This window comes from Rhinopithecus bieti, unplaced genomic scaffold (assembly GCF_001698545.2).
Source record: "Rhinopithecus bieti isolate Rb0 unplaced genomic scaffold, ASM169854v2 scaffold_1853, whole genome shotgun sequence".
NCBI lineage: Eukaryota > Metazoa > Chordata > Mammalia > Primates > Cercopithecidae > Rhinopithecus > Rhinopithecus bieti.
This window is the reverse complement of record NW_016804151.1, coordinates 2,956,444-2,977,427: the sequence shown is the minus strand read 5'-3', so window position 1 is coordinate 2,977,427 and position 20,984 is coordinate 2,956,444. Positions and strand designations below refer to the sequence as shown.

Here is a 20,984-nt window from a genome sequence, read left to right as displayed (position 1 = left end):
AAAAAAAAAAAAAAAAAAAAAAAAAAAAAGAAATTTATGTCAAAGTGGCCACAAGATTGCTTAATGGAGATGAACAAATGTAACTTCATGTTTACCACTAGAAACTAAAGCTTTATGTGAAATCTTGAATTTATGAGAGGGAGGGAAGGTAGGAAAGTCTGTAGCTGTCTGTTCTTTTCCTGGTCCCTTCCCCTCATTCCTGAACTGCAGGAGACAGAGCCTCTTTGGGCATTGGTGACCCCATCGCTGGGGTGTGTTTATTTGATGGTTGATTTTGCTGTACTGGGTACTTCCTTGCCCCTTTTCTAATCATTCTGTAACACATGCTGACTCTTTCCCCTTCCCTTCTCCTTTCCCTGGGAAAATACAATGAATAAACACTTACTGGTACTAAAACTGTCAAAAGACAAAAACAAAAAGAGGAAAGAAAATGTGGTCTTTGCTCTCAAGGAGATTTCAGTTTAATAGGAGACACAAAACTAACGCAAATAGAAAAGGAACAATATATATGAATCTAGAGAATCAGGAAAAATTGTACTGTACCATGCTATAATAGTATCATAAAAAGGAAAAATCAAAGAGGACTGGAGCAGTTAGGACAGATAAAACTAAGAGTTGGGCCTTGGCTGAACCCAGACACCTGAAAAGAAGGAGGCATTCAGACTTTAGATGCAGAGAGAGAAATAAGTTTAATGTGGTTCCGACACAGGGAGAGTCTGGTTGTTTGAGATAGTGAATGCTGATGAGTGGTGGGAAAAGTTGGGTTAAAAAGACTGTAAGTCACTGGGAAAATTAGGCCAAGTTATTAACCTTCATGTCACAGAAAAAGTTACAGAATGTTTTTAAGTAAAGGAGTAACTTTATTAGTGTGTTCCAGTTTAATCAACCCCATAATCAGGAAGTTCTTTGAGTCTATCAATATTCATTCTTACTGTAAGTCCTTGCCCTGTTTTAGTTCCCTGTAGTAGGGCAAAAAAACTGGTAAGTAGACTTACCATATTAAACTTTCATATCCATTAAGACATATATATCACCCTTAATATCATCTTCACCCAATCTTACTTATCTCCTATTTCATTATAGCCTGTCTGTACCTTTTGCTTCAAGAAGGTAAATATTCTTACAGAATTCTAATTCTTATCCCTATCCTATCCATAAATGGAATAAATTATCCCTTCCTAACTTATTTAAAAACTGCATTTAAAATATCCTTGAGGCTGGACGTGGTGGCTCACATCTGTGTCTTCTAAGTGGTAGGATTACAGGTGTGAGCCACCATTGGAACTCAGGAATTTGAGATCAGCCTGGGCAATACAGTGAAACCCTGAGTCTATAAAAAACAAAAAAATTAACTGGGTGTGGTGGCACATGCCTGTGGTCCCCGCTACTCAGGAGCTGAGGTGAGAGGACTGTTTGAGCCAGGGAGGGCAAGGCTGCAGTTAGCCATGATCGTACCACTGCACTCCAGCCTGGGGGACAAAGCAAGATCCCGTCTCCAAAAAAAAAAAAAAAAAAAAAAAAGAAAATCTTGATAACACTCTCCTTAAGTGGACACTGATTCCATTGCCTTTTAAGCAATCCTAGTCCCACAACACTGTCACTGAAGTTTATACTGTATAGTCTTACATTTGTTTGTGTGTATTTGTTAGTCTTATGCCCCCATTGAGTTGTAATGTCTGTCTCATTACTGAATTTACAGTTATGCACCACATAACATCATTCTGGTCAATGATGGACCACACATGTAACTGTGCTTCCATAAGATTATAATACAATATTTTTACACTATCGTTTCTATGTTTAGATACACAAATATTTTACTATGACTTTATAACTGCCTACAGAATTCAGTACAGTAACATGCTATACAGGTTTGTAGCCTAAGAGGCACAGGATATAGCATATAACCTAGGTGTGTAGTAGGTTATACCATCTAGATTTGTGTAAGTATACTCTATGTTTGCACAATGACAAAATGGTCTAGCATTTCTCAGAACATACTGTCAATTAGTGACACATGTCTGTATCTGCATAACAGCCTCCTCTGCATTGTTATCATACCGTATGTGAGAGATGAGGAGAAAAAGGGCCCTAATAATATGAGTGAAATTACTTTTCCTCCAAGCTTCTAATATTTTCTCTAACAGCTTATCAAAACTAAAAAACATAATTTGTAACAATGTCTTACTGCTATTACTACACCATGCACACAATAAATATTCAGTGGTTTAGGCTAGGTGTGGTGGCTCACGACTGTAATCTCAGCACTTTGGGAGGCCGAGGCAGTTGGATTACCTGAGGTCAGGAGGTCGAGACCAGCCTGACCAATATGGTGAAACCCTGCCTCTACTAAAAACATAAAAATTAGCTGGGCGTGGTGACATGTGCCTGTAGTCCCAGCTGCTTGGGAAACGGACACAGGAGAATTGCTTAAACCAGGGAGGTGGAGGTTGCAGTAAGCCAAGATTATGCCACTGCACTCCAGCCTGGGGGACAGAGCGAGACTCTTGTCTAGAAAACAAAAAAAAATCAGTGGTTTAGTTAAAAATTAGACAAGATACTATCAGTGTAATGCAGAGGCTAAAAACATGAGCTATGTAGTCTTAATTCAACAGTGTTTATTTTTTAAAGACAAAACTTTTCACAATTGATTGTCTTCTACTTTGTGAGTTCACGAGCTTTAAAAAAAATCATTCAATCAGACCTGTGAGAAAAAAACAAAAATATCAACCAACTACTCATACTAGCTGCTAAGGAGAGTTGTAAAGAAAATATTCGGCCGGGCGCGGTGGCTCAAGCCTGTAATCCCAGCACTTTGGGAGGCCGAGACGGGCAGATCACGAGGTCAGGAGATCGAGACTATCCTGGCTAACCCGGTGAAACTCCGTCTCTACTAAAAAATACAAAAAAACTAGCTGGGCGAGGTGGCGGGCGCCTGCAGTCCCAGCTACTCGGGAGGCTGAGGCAGGAGAATGGCATAAACCCAGGAGGCGGAGCTTGCAGTGAGCTGAGATCCAGCCACTGCACTCCAGCCTGGGCGGCAGAGTGAGACTCCGTCTCAAAAAAAATAAAAAAAAAAAAAAAAAGAAAAAAAAAAGAAAATATTCATCATTCCTATCCTTTCTAGAATGTGCTAGTCTAACAAAATATTCAGGAAGAAAATAAATGACAAGATACAGTACATGAAATAGCAAACACACATAAAAATGTGTAAGCAAGTGCGCACAGTGGCTCACGCCTGTAATCCCAGCAAATTGGGAGGCTGAGGCGGGCAGATTGCTTGAGTCCACGAGTTTGAGACCAGCCTGGACAAACTGGTGAAATGCCATTTCCACTAAAAATACAAAAAAAAAATTAGCTGGGCATGGTAGTGTGCACCTGTAGTTCCAGCTACTCAGAAGGCTGAGGTGGGAGAATCACCTGAACCTAGGAGGTTGAGGCTAAAGTGAGCTAAGATTGCACCAGTGCAATGCAGTCTGGTCAACCAGAGTGAGACCCTGTCTCAAAATAGAAAAAAAAAAAAACAAAGAAAAGCATAAGCAATAAGCAATTTGTTTACAAATATATAATGCAGGCTGGGCGCGATGGCTCACATCTGTAATCCCAGCAGTTTGGGAGGCCGAGGCGGGCAGATCGCAAGGTCAGGCATTCAAAACCAGCCTGGCCCACATGGTGAAACCCTGTCTCTACTAAAAATACAAAAATTAGCTAGGAGTGGTGGCGGGCGCCTGTAATCCCAGCTACTCAGGAGGCTGAGGCAGGAGAATCGTTTGAACCCAGGAGGCAGAGGTTGCAGTGAGCCGAGATCGCACCACTGCACTACAGCCTGGGTGACAGAGTAAGACTCTGTCTCCAAAAAAAAAAAAAAAAAGAAAAATAAAATATATATATATATATACACTACACACACACACACACACACACACACAAATAAAATGCTATAAATTAGTAACTTGGCAAAAATGTGTGTGTATACTATAGTATATGTAGTGTGTGTATACTATAGTATACATAGTGTGTGTATACTATAGTATACATAGTGTGTGTATACTACATATATATAGTACACATGGGCGTGCACACACACACACACGTATAAAATCAGACTTTCCATTCCAGGTCCTAAATTACCTGCAAATTACCTGCATGTAGTTTTCTGGGGTTATTTTTTTATTACTATCAGTTGTACGGTGTGGTTATTATAATCAGGAAAGGGTTCCACAATCTTATTTTTTTATACTTCCCAAACTCTGCTGACACCAAAAGTGTATTTTCCTGCATGCCCATAAGCAAGAATAAAAAGAAAAGTAATCAAATACAGTATTTCACTTTGCATTTTTTACATAACAAGTCAGGCTGTCTACTAACAACAAAAGTTCTATTTCTTTCTTTGCTTTCCTTATGCTATAAATTTGTATTTCTTGCTTTATTCCACTGATTAGGACTACAAATAAAAAGCTGGGTAGAAGTGGTGGTAGCAGACATTCTGTCTCATTCCCAATCACACAAGGGAAGCTTTCAATAACTTACTATTAAAATATTTTCTATAGATTTTTTAGACAGATACTTTCAATCAGATTAGGAAAGTTCCCTTGTATTTCTTTTTTTTTTTTTTTGCCACGGAGTTTCGCTCTTGCTGCCCAGGCTGGAGTGCAATGGCGCGATCTTGGGTCACAGCAACCTCCGCCTCCCGGGTTCAAGCCATTCTCCTGCCTCAGCCTCCGGAGTAGCTGGGATTACAGGCGTGTGCCACCACGCTCGGCTAATTTTGTATTTTTAGTAGAGACGGGGTTTCTCCATGTTGGTCAGGCTGGTCTCGAACTCCGGACCTCAGGTGATCCGCCTGCCTTGGCCTCCCAAAGTGCTGGGATCACAGTTGTAAGCCACCGTGCCCGGCCAGTTCCCTTGTATTTCTTGTTTGCTAAGAGTTTTAGCCAATTGCTCTTTTCTGTATCTATCAAAATTGCCATATGTAATTTATCGCTTTCTCCTTATTAATGAAACAGATTACAATGATTAATTTTAAAATGTTAAACCAGTTATCACTGTTGATTTGTTAATGTTCTTTTCAAGATATTTGCATCTACGCTTGGGAGAAATACCAGTCTGCAATTTTCCTTTCTGGTGATGTCTCTGTATAATTTTAATATTAAACTTCTGCTACCCTCAGGGAAAAAAAAATACAGTATTTCTTTAACAGGGCCACTGTTACCTCTCCTACATCTTTCCTTTTTCATTATTTTCTATTCATACACAGTAGCAATTCCTCCAACACCACATCAATTCTAAATCCACAACTCCATACCTGGGAGCTGGGTTGCTTAGGCTCATCCATTCTCCCAGGAGACTCACTTCTGGCTCTGTGTCTCTCTGTCAAGGGAACAACACTGCCGGAGGGGCTAAATCTGTTGGAAGAGGAACATAAAGGGGACTAATAGAAAAGCAGCATCAAAGAACCTGAAAAATGGTGATGTCGCCCCTCTTTACTCTATGGCTAAAGAAGGGGGAACAAACCATGCAACAAATAACTGAGAAATACTTTCAGGGAGTTAATACATAATCTGATTTGAAATAATAGGTTAGCCCTAGTAAATTTAATAAACACAAAATGACATAACGGACCATATGAGCTGGTGAAGCTAAAGCTAAATATAAGCTTTCTTCCTTAAATAAATACTGGGAGACCATAAAGGAATAAATTAAAACAGGGCCTATAATTTTGTTTCTTCTATGTAATTGCCAGGTTTTTGGCTGTTTCTTCCCCAAGGTCCCATAATAACCTGTATTTTAGACTACAGATACAGATCATGGAGATTAAAAAATCTTTGCATTTAAGTTGATATTACCTTTTTTTTTTTTGAGACAGAGTCTTGCTCTGTTGCCCAGGCTGGAGTACAGTGGCGCGATCTCAGCTAACTGCAATCTCCACCTCCTGGGTTCAAGCGATTCTCCTGCCTCAGCTGCCCGAATAGCTGAGATTACAGGCACGCCGCCACCACGCTCAGCTAATTTTTGTATTTTTAGTAGAGATGGAGTTTCACCATGTTGGCCAGGATGGTCTCAAACTCCTGGCCTCAAGTAATCCACCCGCCTCAGCCTCCCAAAGTGCTGGGATCACAGGTGTGAGCCACCACACCTGGCTCTGATATTACTTCTGATAGTTTTGTTTTTTCAATTTTTTTTTATTTCTGTAAGTTATCAGGGAACAGGTGGTATCTCGTTACATAAGTAAGTTCTTCGGTGATTTGTGAGATTTTGGTGCACCCATCACCCAAGAACTTCTGATACAGTTCTAACATAGGAGGGCAAGTTCTATGCTCAAGATTATTTTAATAAGGACACAGGAAGACAATACTCAAATCAAGATCACCTGAGGCCAAGCACAGTGGCAGGAGAATCACCTGAACCCTGGAGGTAGAGGCTGCAGTGAGCTGAGATCACACTATTGTGCTCCAACCTGGGCAACAGAGTGAGACTTTCTCTCAAAAATAATATAACATAACATAAAAAGACCACCTGAAGTGAATACAATATACACTAACTGAATCTCTGTGATACATTTGTTTCTCAAGACCAAACCAAAATAACAGTTCTTTAGTTTTCTTTGCTCATATAGTCAATTTAAATTTATTTTTAAGAGGGGAAAAGAACAAATATTACCAATCTAAATTAGTAATATTTCTTTCTTTCAATTGAGACTTTCTCTCAATTGACTGAAACTCATGGTATTGCTACCAAAAACAAATGTTCTAATAAATACAACGTATTAAAAGAGAAAAGGGAGGTGAAAAAAGGGAGATTGTCAGGCCTGTGGTAGCAGCAGTCATCCATGAAAGAAAACAGGGAAGATACCATCACATGACAAGGGAAAAAAAGAGATGAGAAAGATCAGTAATGCTTTCTTCAGAATTACTATTTTACTAACTTGAAAAGAACAATTACTGCTGGTACCATACTTCCTCTAATTTGGTAGTTGGGGGCAAAGAAAAGGAAGCAGTGCCACGAAGGAAAGTAAGGCTTCCGGAGGCCACCTACCTGTGTGATAACACACCAAGGAAGGGCAATGCTGCCAGGCTCCCAGCTGATGATCGGCTCCCTGCCTGGAATCCCGAGGAAGCCCTGGCAAATTACTGATCCTATCCTAGTGTGGCTGCAGATGCTATTCTGATTCATGGAAGTGTCTAACTTTACCACAGTTCTCACAACACTGTGAATACTTCAGGAATGGAGCTTCCTGCTTTAAAAAAATAAGAATGCAAGTCTTTTGGCATACCTCCAGTTTCCCCAACATCAACTTATTTTGACCAAGAAAATCAGGTAAGGAAAATGCTCTTTGTACTACAGATGACCCATTTTAGTGATGTCTACACAATAGCCATTACATGGGAAAACAAAATCAAACCAAACCTACCTGTCAACTTCACTGCTTGTTGGCCGAGCCACCTTGGCTCCCGAAGATCCTAAAGTGTAATTTTCCTGTCCTACAGAACCATGGCCTGTGGTATCAATTACCATGGCTGTTACTTCCTCTGCACTACTCCCATCTTCTCCAGAAGGCTGATTCTCAGGCCCAAGCCACTCCTCCAGATTTTCAGTTTTGATGTGTACTGCTCCAAGAACTCTAACTTCATCATCACTCCGACCCCCACGGTCTGCCACTCCTGTCTCCACATACCACTGTCCTGCTCGGTTGATCCGAAGAATGGGCTCCCGGCTCTCTACATCAGAACTTGGTTCAATGATCTGAGGGCTGGTGGACTCCTCAGGAGGACTTAGCTCTCTGATATCCAGCACAGCACTAACCTGACCTCGCCGGTTTCCCTTTGGGGTGTTATGTCGTGGGCTAAGGGAGCGGTTGAGATTTGGTGTAACCCTGTGAGACTCTGGAGGTCTCTCTTGATGCTTTGTCCTTGTTTGACTTAATTCTGCTTCAACCTCAGATACATTAATTTTGAAATGAATGCCCTCCAGGATCTGTGTACATTTGTCTATAATATGCTGCATCTGCAGAAAACTGGCAGCTGTTAGGTAGCTGATGATATCTGCCAGTTGCAGGCATATCCGCCCTGTGTAACAGAAAGAAAGGAGCTGTTCAAAAACAGTAGGGTTCTTGATGACTGAAATGGAGACTGTACTCATCTCATTCAAGGACATGTGATCCCGGAAATAGGGGGAGCTGGCAGCCAGCACCACTTTGTGAGCCCGAAAAGCTTGTCCTTGCACATTGACCACAATATCACAGAGACGGCCCTGCATGCGCAACTGGTTTAGATGGCTCAGGACAGAGTTGCTGAAGTCAGGAATCTCCAATTGTATGTTCCCACCTTTCTCCATGATCGTGCCTGAGGGTACATTCAACCCTGCTGAAAAAAACCATATTCTCATTAATAATTACAATTTTACTTTCTGGATGTTTTCCATTTCAAAAGTATTTAAACATAGTTATCTGGTAAAATTTCAAAATTTTCAGGTAAAAGAAATACCTTCCTTATGTTTAGATGTGGAAACAGAACTACCAACAGGTTTTTAGTTTAAGTTTCACAGGATTATACAGTTAAAACTAACAAGTGATCTACAGACTCCTAAAAATTCATGTTATGACCATGCTTTCCTTACTAATAAGGTATATAACATCAAAATAAAGTTCAACAGAAGGTAGTGGGAAGGACTTTTAAGTGTTAACTATAAGGTACTTGCAGACTGAACATAAAATCTCATAACAACTTTACAACTTTTCTCTGGAGGAGGAAAGCTTTCTGAATAAATGCAATTCTACACAGATGGCTTGATATCCCTCTTAGTATTCTACTACCTGCTGCAAAAATTATTATTTTATAAAGGGACTAATATTACACATGAATGTAGACTAATATTTCTAAGCTTAAGAGTCAGAGCCCCCCACAAAAAGACTTTGGTTATAGGGCTGTGAGGCAAACTCTAGGTTAGGAAAAATCCCCCAGTTGTGCCAGGATTCAACCACGATGCTGAGAACGTGAAGTTGTCAAAATTAGCAAAGCTGGGTATCTGCCAAATTCGAAGTTGGCAATTTCAAGGTGGTGATGATACTTCCATCCTGAAACTTAGTTCTCCAGATCCGACGAAAAAATACAGCATTTACCAAGTACGCCCAACATTTTTCCATTAAAATATTTTTTAAGAATGGTTGAAACACTAAACCTGAAGCTGTATACAAGGTAGTTGAAAGTACAGTTTCAACTACTGAAAGTAGTTTGTATAAATCCGAACAGGAAGACATTTACTTGAGCCCAATGTGCATCCACTTATCTATATATTACATAGTTACACCACACCTGAAACTTCAGGAACTTATTCTGCCAAGTTCACAGTACTGCCCCGCATGAACAACACACTTATTAAATAGGGAACTGTATACACTGTTTTCAACAATCAACTTTAGCCAATCTGACCTTTTTCCAAAGCCTTATTGTTTGTTTTGAAACTTTTAATCCAATACGAGCCTCTGTCGATGCCATCATGAATTCAGATGTGCTTATTTTGGAGCCTACACCAGCGCCTTTTTGTTTGCTCTTTCCGGCAATTCCCCAGTGAGGAAGCCCCTGGAGTAAAGTCTTTCGCTACCGTCGGCACTGGAGGGGTGAGAGCTGTAAGAGGGAGAATTGGGAACGGCATGGGGTTGGCCACTCCAGCACTTTAGCAGTTTTCTTCTGCGTTAGGAAGCATGGGGAGAGGGGAACTAACTAAAGGGCAAAATGTCACTGAGTAACTTTGGAGAAGAGGGGGACAAGACGTCGGGCGGGGGAGCCAGCGCTCAGGTGAGAACTAAGAAGGGGGCGGCGCCCGGGGACCGGCTCCAGGCTGCGGCGGGCGGGGAGCCGCCGGGAGGTGGGTGTGCGTATCTGGGTGTGTCCCGTCTGCGGTGGGGGAGGGGGCCGCCCATCCCGGGGTCCTGAGGGAGGGGCCCCGCGAGGGGGCGGGTCCGGCAAATCAGCCCGGCCGGGGGCCAAGGGGGTGGAAGGTCGCCCGGTGCCTGGAGGCGGGATGAAGGAAAGTAGCTGAGCGCCCCAGGAGCGCGCTGCGGCGGAGGGCGGGCGAGGTGACCCCGGTGCAGGGAAGTGGCACTGGGGTGTGGGGCCCGAGTCCAGTCAAGGAGCAGCACCTACCTCCGGGGGTGGAAATGGGCCGGAATGGGCCGGAACACCGTCCCGGAAGTGAAACCCCCCACCCCCTCCCACGGAGCGGGCGACGTGCCGGAAGGAAATCACTCAGCCTTACACCGCCCCCCTTCCCCACCCCAGAGCTTTCCTTGCCTCGCGCCCCCTCCCCTCTCTGCTCTTCCTCCTCAGTCGGGAGGAGGACGGGAGCACGGCGTCACGTGGGCGGTCCTGTCTCCGCCCAAAATGGCGAGGAAGGGCGGGGAAAAGGGGCGGGCTTAGGGGGCGGGAAGAAGGTGGTGCTGGAGGAGGGAAAGATTGAGGGGCTTAGGGGGAGGAGCCGAAGCGGACGCCGCTGGGAGCGTGCGTCGTGACGTCATCACAAGAACTCTTATATACAGGAGCCCAGGTTCCATATTGTCTTTTCGAGGTAGGAGCCGAGTGTCGTGAGGTATGTTTTGTGTTTGCGAATGTTGCGGGTTTTGGGGCCCTCCAGCCTTTGTCAGCTAAGGTCACCCTGAACTGACTGGGACTTCTAAGCCAGTCGCGCGCCTTTGCAGGGCGTACAAGCTGAGGATGGTGGGGGATTGTACGTTTGGTGCTTCCGTGACCTAAGCTGCGACTATGTTGTTCCGGTAGAACTGCGGAGAAGCCTCGGCTCTCGTGCCCTGCCTGTGATGAAGCCTGTGTTGGTAGGGACATCTGAGAGTGATGATGAATGCCAACCGCTCTGATGGTGGCACGTGCCGAGTCTCCCGAGTAAGCGATTGTTAAGGGCCATGACCCGAGCCTCCATCAGCCGCCGGCTCTCAGGAAAGGCTGGCGGTGGTAGTCCACGTGCTTCTCCAAGTGCCCGCATTCCGCGGTGCCACCAATATTTCCATTAGTGTTTCTTTTTCCTTTTTTTTTTTTTGAGACCGAGCCTCATTCTGTCACCCAGGCGGGAATGCAGTGGCGCCATCTCGGTTCATGGCAACCTCCGCGTCCTAGTTCAAGCAGATCTGCCTCAGCCTCCCAAGTAACTGGGACTACAGGCGCGCGCCCCCAGGCTAGGCTTTTGTATTTTTAGTAGGTCTCATCATGTTGACCAGACTGGTCTTAAACTCCTGACTTGAAGTGATCCACCAGCCGTGGTCTCCCAAAGTGTTGGAATTACTAGGCGTGAGCCAGTGCGCCCGGCCGTTAGTGGTTCTCAACTGCGGGTGCAGTGCTCCTTTGTAACATTAAGTGTATTCTTTACCTGTCGCTCGATAATGGTGTGTTTACCTGCATCATTGATTTAAAAACACGACATAAAGAACCGTGGAACAATGAATTAAAATCTGTACCTGATCTCTTTAGGTATGGTGCTGGGTGCAGATGCGATGTGGCTCTCGATAGCACCTTATGGACAGGTAAGAATCGGGGAAAGTACGGTGGGAAGAATGAAATCTAACAGGTGGTCTTAGCCTGTGATGCTTTAAGAGTAGTGGACAGAAGGGATTTCTGAAATTCTATTCTGAGGCTTTAATATTAACAGCATTGATATTTAGCGTGACTGCAGTGAGGTTCATTCTCACTGTTCTGCTTGCATCTTTTTGTTTTCTAGTTGTGTCACAAAGGAGAGATGACAATAGCTACTGAAGTAAGTTGAAAATTCCCTCAAAAAGATTTAAAGTCACTGGATGTGCCACAATGATGACAGTTTATTTGCTACTCTTGACTGCTAGAATGATGAGGAGCTTAACCACCATTATCTTAACTGAGGCACCCAAAATGGTGATTTGGGGAACAGAGAGAGTACACCTAAGTTTACATGAAGTTGTTTATTCCCAGGTCCTAAAGAGCAAGCCTAACTCAAGCCATTGGCATACAGGTGAGAAACCTCCATATTGTACTTCTCACTTTTTGAGGGATTAGAAAATAGCCAAATGAATGATTTTATATATATTAGTGTTTCTCTCCCCACTTTTCAAATGAGAGTTGTGCTCTCATATTGATACTAAATTTAATACTGAAGAAAATGTGAAACCAGATACTATGATGGTTGCATAGTTCAGCAGATTGAATCATGAAGAAAAGTACTACGTATCTGATGTATCTGGGGTGGTTGCAGTTTGCTGTTACTAGTTAAGCAGGGTACCACCAATCTACCATTAAAACATTCTTTACTGACAATTTTGTATTAAAATTACAGGCATTAGACAGAAAACTAGAAGTTGAAATGGTAAGTAAAATTATATCCAAGTAAACAGGTAACTGGGCAAACTGCCTATGGCACAAATGACTTTTTAGAGTTACCTCCTACCAGTGCTAAATGCATTAAATAAATGGCGGGTTCTTGTCCTGTTATGATTAATAAGAAAGTTTGTAAATGCAGCCTGGATGATGATAAGCAAATACTGACTGAACATGAAGGTCTTAATTAGCTCTAACTGATTAAAGGCATTTGTTAGTTTTGGCAGGGCGGGGGGGAAACTCATCTGTGGCTATTCTAAGACCACTCTTAATTTCTAGGTGGAGTCCAACTTGTCTGGACCAGCTTTATGTTTCTGGTAAGTATTAATGAAAATGCTGATAGTGATACGCTTACTGCTGAGCTAATGGTTTAAGGCTTGGCTGATGAATACTAACTGTTTTCCTTGAACATGTTTGGAACAGTGTTTATTTTCCTTGAGCATGTTTGGAACGGGGTTTATGTAATGATGTTGATCAAATGTCTGACCTGAAATGAGAGTGTAGACAAAAGGTAACACTGAAGAACCCTGTGACAGACAACTTTGAAAAGAGTTTAATGATGTTTAGCATTAAGAAGGCATTATTTGTATTCCACCTCCTGGTAACGTTTTTACCCGTGGATGGCTTGCTTGGGTGAGGACATGAAGATAGTTCCTGTCATATCTCTAACTTGTTTCTGAAATGTGGTCTTACTAATTGATGACTGTTACAGAGTCGTTTTGTTAGAAAATTCTGAAAAGTGGGTAGTATGAAAGTACTGTATTAAAGCAGTTATTTAAAAGCATTAGATAAGATATTTGAAAGTAAATATTTGAATATTGTTTACTTTGAAAAGTAAGTGATATTCAGTGTAGGAAATGGTGTGAAACTTTTTCAGGTGCCGATGTTTGGAGACCTTTTAAAGGTATGTTTTATTGATGTTAACATGTTTATTGAGTGAGCTACTGTTAGTGATGATTTTAAAATTAAAGCAGATGGGAATCTCTCTGAAAGAAAATGGAGATTAATCTTAAACTGAAACAGTAGTTGGGAAATCTTTTAGAAATCCACCTATTACTACTACTTATTGGTAAAGGAGATTAAATTTCTGCAGGTATGGAGAGTCGACTTGACTACACCGTGTGGAGCAAGTTTTAAAGAAGCAAAGGTATAGCAGTCCCAAGTTTTTTTTTTTTTTTTTTTAATTGAGGCCAGAGTCTAGCTCTTGCCCGGAATGGAGTGCCACTGGCACTATCAGCTCACTGCAACCTCTGCCTCCCGGGTTCTAGGGATTCTCCTGCCTCAGCCTCCTGAGTAGCTGGGATTACAGCCATGTGCCACCACGCCTGGCTAATTTTGTACTGCCGTGTTGTTCAGGCTGGTCTCCAACTCCTGACCTCAAGTGATCTGTGCGCATTGACCTCCCAAAGTGCTGGGATTACAGGCATGAGCCACTGGGTCCCACCTCAAGTCTGGTGTGAAGCCGATACAATGATGATAACATAGTTCAGCAGACTAACGCTGATGAGCAATATTAAGTCTTTCGCTCCTATCTGATGTATCTGGCTGTAACATTCTAGTTTATGCCCGGAAAAGGGGAATATAGTCATTCTACAGTGTTTGGAGATTTTGGGTTACCCTTAATTGTATGCAAGTTGTCTTACTGTGTATTGTCCCTTAATTTCAGGACTCAGACTTCATGCTTGAAGAAATGCAGGTTAGTTTAAACTTTTAAGGAAATTTTTAAGGTGGCAAAAGGTTATAGTGGCATATACACCTTAATCTGTAGATGGGAGTGATTAGCTGTTTGAAAGTTGAAATGTGACTGAAAAGGAAATAATGAGTAGGGCAAATATTAAATGGGATTATTTTTCATCTTCAAACAGGCAGACCTGTTATCCTAAACTAGGTGAGTCAGCTTTTGGTACATGTGATAATTTTCAACTTAACCAATGATGTAATGATTCTGCCAAATGAAATATAATGATACCACTATAAAACCGTTCCATTTTGATTCTGAGGTTACTCTACTAACAAGCATCACACGTTTGTTTTTTTGCCATGATTAATACGTTGTCTTTGCTTTCAGGGTTTTTAATGACCACAGCAAGCAAGCATGCAGCTTACCGCTTGAAAGGTGAGGATTGGAAATATCGGGACTATTATAATTGCAGAATACATGATGATCTCAGTCCAGCTTGAACTCTCTCACTGATTACCTGATGACAATAAAAGATCTGATATTCTGCATTCCCATGTAGCATTTTAATTGAAGTCTGGAAATGTGGCTAAAAGTCTGTCTTATTTTTTGAGACAGGGTCTTGCCTCACCCACGCTGGAGTGCAGTGGCCCTTTGAGGCTTACTACAGCGTCAGACTTCTGGGCTCAAGTGATCCTCGGCCTCCCAATGGTCTTTGTAGACAGCCTGTTGGAGTCTCATGGCACAAGAAGATTAAAACAGTGTCTCCAATTTTAATAAATTTTTGCAATCCTTTTGGAGTGTATAGTATTTACTTTAAAAAGCACAGTGCTTTTCATCTGTTCATTAGCTGTAAGCATAAATCACATTCAAAGGCTATTATAACTCCATGGCATTTAACACTGCAGCCAGTTAAAATTTCATGGGTGTGGGGAAAAGAGATCAGACTGTTACTGTGTCTATGTAGAAAGAAGTAGACATAAGAGACTCCATTTAGTTTCGTTCTAAGAAAAATTCTTCTGCCTTGAGATGCTGTTAATCTGTAACCCTACCCCCAACCCTGTCCTTGCGGAGACTTGCTGTGTCAACTCAAGGTTTAATGGATTTGGGGCTGTGCAGGATGTGCTTTGTGAAACAAGTGCGTGAAGGCAGTATGCTTGCTACAGTCATCACCATACTCTAATCTCAAGTACCCAGGGACACAAACTGCAGAAGGCCGCAGGGACCTCTGCCTAGGAAAGCTAGGTATTGTCCGAGGTTTCTCCACGTGTGATAGTCTGAAATGTGGCCTCGTAGGAAGGGAAAGACCTGATCATCCCACAGCCCGACACCCATAAAAGGTCTGTGCCTATGCTGAGGATTAGTGAAAGGAAGGCAAGCCTCTGGTAAAACCCAATCCTATGTTCTATTTACTGAGATAGGAGAAAACCGCCTTAGGGCTGGAGGTGGGACGTGCTAGCAGCAGTGCTGCTCTTTATGCACTGAAAATGTTTATGGAGATGTTTGTATATATGCATATCAAAGCACAGCACTTTTCCTTAAACTTATGACACAGATCTTTATTCATATGTCTTCTTGCTGATCTCCCTACTATGACCCTATTGTCCTGCCACTTCCCGCTCTCTGAGATGGTAAAGATAATGATCAATAAATACTGACGGGTGCCCGCGGTCCTCCATATGCTGAGCGCTGGTCCCCTAGGCCCACTTTTCTTTATACTTTTCTCTGTGCCTCTCTTAACTCTTGTTCCACCTGATGAGAAACGCCCATGGGTGTGGAGGGGCAGGCCACCCCTTCATATGGGTATTTTACAAGGTGTTTCATGTGTTAAAAGTGCAGTATTTCCTAATTCCCCATATGAGCAAATGGTCAGGTTTCGTAGGCCTCTGTGCTACTTGGTTTTGAGCTTAAAGTATTGACGGGAGCTACTTTTGAGAAAGTCATGGTGAGTCTGAGGCTGGGAAAATAAGCTATAGAAATGCCCAACTAGTGATAGGAATTAATGGAATTGGGAAAATCTACAATCCATAGCCATGGTGATAGGTTTTTGGCAAGCAAGTGTTTAGGGATGCCAAAAGTGGGTATAAGGGGCACAACTGGTTACTTTAAAGCAATCTGCCCCAGGGAAATGTAGGACCAAGGGGCCAAAATTCCAAGGTGGGTGGATTTTTGAGTGTCAGTACAGCTGTGGTTATAATGATGTCAGCAGTAATGGTTTTACAAATCTGAGTTTCTGGGCTAAACTGCTTTAGTCCCATTAATGATAAAAAAAACTTGTTTCCACTTACCCTCTGAATTCCTTTTTTTGAGACTGAATCCCTGTTGTCCAGGCTGGAGTGCAATGGCGTGATCTCAACCACTGCTCACTGCAACCTCAACCTCCTGGGTTCAAGCAATTCTCCTCAGCCTCTGCCATCGCAACAGGCTAATTTTGGTATTTTTAGTAGAGATGAAACCCCGTCCTCCCAAAGTGCTGGGATTGCAGGCTTGAGCCAGTGTGCCTGGCCTCTTCAGGCTTTTTATACTTGATGTTTTCTTCAGGACTCTCCCCATTGTGGTCGTTTCACAATCTCATTGAAATGTCAGCTTATGCACTAAACGCATATAATTTTTGTAGATGGGGAATACATATAAATTTTGTCTAAGAAAAAAGGCCTCCTCCTTCCCCAAATAAACATTGTTTCATTTCCTGGGGCCCACCCAAATGTTTCACACAGGCTGTAAAAAACTAACACCTGGCCGGGTGCTGAGGTGGGCGGATCACCTGAGGTCAGGATTTCAGGACCAACCTGGCCAACATGGTGAAACCCCATCTCTACTAAAAAAAAAATTACAAAAATCTAGCCGGGTATAGTGGTGGCCTCCTGTAATCCCAGCTACTCGGGAGGCTGAGGTTGCAGTGACTGAGATTGTGTCACTGCACTCCAGCCTGGGTGACAGGGTGAGACTCCGTCTCAAGAAAAGAAAAAGGCTGGGCGTGGTGGCTTATGCCTGTAATCCCAGCACTTTGGGAGGCCGAGGCGGGTGGATCATATGGTCAGGAGTTTGAGACCAGCCTGACCAACATGGTGAAAGCCCCATCTCTACTAAAAATACAAAAATTAGCCAGGTGTGGTGCTGTGCACCTGTGATCCCAGCTACTCGGGAGGCTGAGGCAGGAGAATCGCTTGAACCTGGGAGGTGGAAGTTGCAGTCAGCTGAGATCATGCCACTGCTCCAGCCTAGGTGACAGAGCAAGACTGTCTCAAAAAAAAAAAAAAAAATAGCACCACCTACTGCAAATGGTTACCCTTTCATGCGACCACCATCATCTGTGTTTTTTTATTTCCCCCACAAGAATGTAAGTGCTTCAAGTTTATTCCTTAATGTTGAAAAAAATGAATGAAATTGCAAATGTGGTAGATCAGTTTTGGGGGAGGTACCAAAGACTGAAATTGGTAAAATACCTTGATTTAGAAGTGAAAAACGATATTACATTTCAAAGTATCTTCACCAGGTGTGATGGCTCAGGCTTCGATACCAGCCTGGCCAACATGGCAAAACCCGGTCTCTACTGGAAAAAAATGAAAATTAGCCGGGTGTGGTTGTGTGGGCCTGTAGTCTCAGCTACTCTGAACCCTGGAGGTGGAGGTTGCAGTGAACCAAGATTGTGCCACCTCACTCCAGCCTGGGCCTCCTAGGCTCAAGTGATTCTTGTGCCTCAGCTACCTGAGTAGCTGGGATGACAGGTGTGTGCCACCACACCTAGCTTTTTTTTTTTTTGTATTTTTAGTAGAGATGGGGTTTCACCACGTCAGCTAGGCTTGTCTTGAACTCCTGGCCTTAAGTGATCCAATCACCCCACCATCCCAAAGTGCTGGGGTTACAGGTAGGAGCCATTGCGTCCAGCCAAGTTCTATTTTTGTTCCCTCTTTTTTTTTTTTGAGACAGAGTTTTGCTCTTGTTGCCCAGGCTGGAATGTAGTGGCACAATCTTAGCTCACTGCAACTTCTGCCACCCAGGTTCAAGCGATTCTCCTGCCTCAGCCCCCCGAGTAGCTGGGGATTACAGGCGTGCGCCACCATGCCTGGTTATTTTTGTATTTTTAGTAGGGAGGGGGGTTTCACCATGTTGGCCAGGCTGGTCTTGAACTCCTGACCTTGTGATCTGCCCGCCTAGCCTCCCAAAGTGCTGGGATTACAGGCGTGAGCCACCACATCCAGCCTCTTGTTCTCCCTTTTATATATAAGTGTGATTTTCTGAATCAGAAAACTTTGACGGGCATATTAAAAGATTTAAGTTGTATGTAGTGGCTCACGCCTGTAATCCCAGCGCTTTGGGAAACCAAGGCGGGGGGGATTGCTTAAGTCCAGGAGTTCAAGACCGGCCTGGGCAACATAATGAGACCCTGTCTCTACAATTAAAAAAAAAAAAAAAAAAGAGCCAGGCGTGACGGTGCATGCCTGTAGTCCCAGCCACTCATGAGACAGGTGGGACGATTGCTTGAGCCCAGGAAGTTGAGGCTGCAGTGAGCTATGTTCACACCACTGGACTTCAGCCTGGGTGACAGGGTGAGATGTTGTCTCAAATAAAATAAAATATTAAAAAATTGGATTACCTTATTCAGCATTCTGTTTTTTTTTTTTTTTTTTTTTTTTTTTTTTTTTTTTTTTAGTAGAGACGGGGTTTCACCGTGTTAGCCAGGATGGTCTTGATCTCCTGACCTCGTGATCCGCCCGTCTCGGCCTCCCAAAGTGCTGGGATTACAGGCTTGAGCCACTGCGCCCGGCCCAGCATTCTGTTGTTTAGCAGTTTTGGAATTTTAGTTGTTAGCAAATCTTGACCTTGAGTACACGTTATTTTGATATGCTGTGTGACAAAATGGGAAGTATGCATGAAGCACGTCTGCCACAAAGTATGGATTTCTAGATATTTCTTCCCCTAGAAAAAGTAGTTACAATGTTTGAGATACAAGCTGAATTAGCTTTTTTCACAGAACATTTTTAGTTGAAACAAATCTGACAAATTACTCATATTTTAGGAGTAATTTTGGCAGAGATTTGCTCAAAAAAGAACAAGTAAGCTTGGAAAAAACTGATGGTATTTGTTGCCAATGGTAAAACTCAAGCTTCCAAATGAAACTTAAAATTTTGGAAGGCTTGTATACACCTCTGTGCTCTTATAGCTTCCTCAGACTTTAAAGACTTTTGTAATGAGATTGGTGGTAATATTAATTAATGGTATTTTATTTTAGACATTGTATATCAAAACGTGTCAACATTTGGAAGATTTGCATAACTCAGTGAACCAATATTTTCCAAATGGTCAATGACTGGACTGGTGTTACAAATATCACACATAGGTAAAAGTTCTATTTAAATATAAGGACACCAATGGACTTTAGAAAAGCTCATCAATATGATTTCAGAATCCACACTGCAACTAACCTTTAAGGAACTCTACTACTTGTCATATTTTGGTGTGGTATCAAAGAGAATATCCATAATTATCAGAGAAAGCTATTAAAATACTCCCTTTTCCAACTTTATATTTGAGTGGGGCGAGATTTTCTTCATATACTTCAACCAAAACAGCATATAACAACAGATATCAGAATCTCGTGTCTTCTATTAAGCCAGAAATAAAAAATATTTGCAGAAATACAAAACAATGTTACTCTTCTATTTTTTTTTTTTTTGAAAATACTTATTTTTAAAACAAAAACATGGCTGAATATGGTGGCTCACACCTTTGTAATCCCAGCACTTTGGGAGGCTGAGGCAGGCAGATCACCTGAGGCCAGGAGCTTGAGACCAGCCTGGCCAACATGGCAAAACCCCATCTCTACTAAAAATACAAAAATTAGCCAGGCGTGGTGGCGGCCACCTGTGGTCCCAACTATTCAGGAGGCTGAGGCAGGACAACTGCCTGAACCTGGGAGGTGGAGGTTGAAGTGAGCCGAGATCGCACCACCGCACTCCAGCCTGGCGAACAGAGTGAGACTGTGTCTCAAAATAAAATAAAAACTTGCTATTTGTGTTAACATGTAATGGGTTATTTTAAAATGAATTAAACTTTTTAAAATCATTAAATCAATAATTAATTAATTAAATAGGCTGAGGCAGGAGAATCACTTGAACCCAGGAGGCGGGGGTTGTAGTGAGCCAAGATGGCGCCACTGCACTCTAACCTGGGCAACAGAGTGAGACTCCGTCTCAAAAAAAAAAAAGAAAAAAGTTACAAATCAAAAGAATTTCAAGGCAGAAGTGAAGACTGAGTAGAAGAAAACAATTTCAAAATCACTGATCAAGACCTTGTTCTCATTTTATATATATTTTTGAAATGGAGTCTTGTTCTGTTGCCAGCCTGGAGTGCAGTGGCGTGACCTCGGCTCACTGCAACCTCTGCCTCCTGGGTTCAAATGAGTCTCCTGCCTCAGCCTCCTGAGTAGCTGGGGCTACAGGCATGCGCCACCATGCCTGGCTAATTTTTGTATTTTTAGTAGAGATGGGTTTCACCATGTTGGCCAGGATAGTCTCGATCTCTTGACCTTGTGATCCATGCGCCTCAGTCTCCCAAAGTGCTGGGATTACAGGCATGAGCCACTGCACCCAGCCTCATTTTATAATTATTATTAAAACTTTTATGTGTATGATTAGAACTTAAAATCACAATGAGTTTTGGTGTTCACTTTTTTGCACATTTGAGGTTAATCTAAGGTGGATTAGAATTTTCAGTTACTTATAATTGAGAGAAAATAGTGTTCAGTGATTAATAACATCTTTGTTACCTTTTTTTTTGAGATGGAGTCTTGCTCTGTCACCCAGGCTGAAGTGCAGTGGCACCATCTTGGCTCACTGCAACCTCCATCTCCCAGGTTCAAACAAACCTCACACCTCAGCCTCCCGAGTAGCTGGGATTACAGGCATGCGCCACCATGGCCAGCTAATTTTGTGTTTTAGTAGACACAGGGTTTC

General features: G+C 42.6%; 1 protein-coding gene and 1 long non-coding RNA gene across 7 annotated transcripts in view; one reads left to right on the top strand and one right to left on the bottom strand.

Moving 5' to 3' along the window:
- Positions 1–10,437, bottom strand: part of ZBTB37 (zinc finger and BTB domain containing 37) — an 18,672-nt gene extending 8,235 nt beyond the window's left edge. The window contains exons 1-4 of one of the 4 annotated variants that reach the window (XM_017866941.1): positions 10,290–10,437; positions 9,429–9,623; positions 7,412–8,360; positions 5,306–5,405 (exon numbers count right to left, since the gene is read on the bottom strand). In XM_017866941.1, coding sequence (XP_017722430.1) covers positions 5,306–5,405; positions 7,412–8,334 — 1,023 coding nt within the window. In that variant the 5' untranslated portion in view covers positions 8,335–8,360; positions 9,429–9,623; positions 10,290–10,437. The other 3 variants (XM_017866938.1, XM_017866942.1, XM_017866939.1) reach the window with 3 other exon arrangements.
- Positions 10,438–10,472: 35 nt separating this feature from the next.
- Positions 10,473–14,823, top strand: LOC108526275 (uncharacterized). Of its 3 annotated transcripts, none has more exons than XR_001884483.1 (12): positions 10,473–10,563; positions 11,475–11,527; positions 11,722–11,757; positions 11,949–11,988; positions 12,310–12,339; positions 12,630–12,667; positions 13,228–13,254; positions 13,444–13,497; positions 14,017–14,046; positions 14,216–14,238; positions 14,419–14,466; positions 14,647–14,823. It is a non-coding gene; the product is annotated as an uncharacterized LOC108526275 (long non-coding RNA). The 3 variants fall into 3 exon arrangements; XR_001884481.1 differs by having other exon boundaries at positions 10,502–10,584; XR_001884482.1 differs by having other exon boundaries at positions 10,502–10,584; positions 14,643–14,823.
- Positions 14,824–20,984: the final 6,161 nt, after the last annotated feature.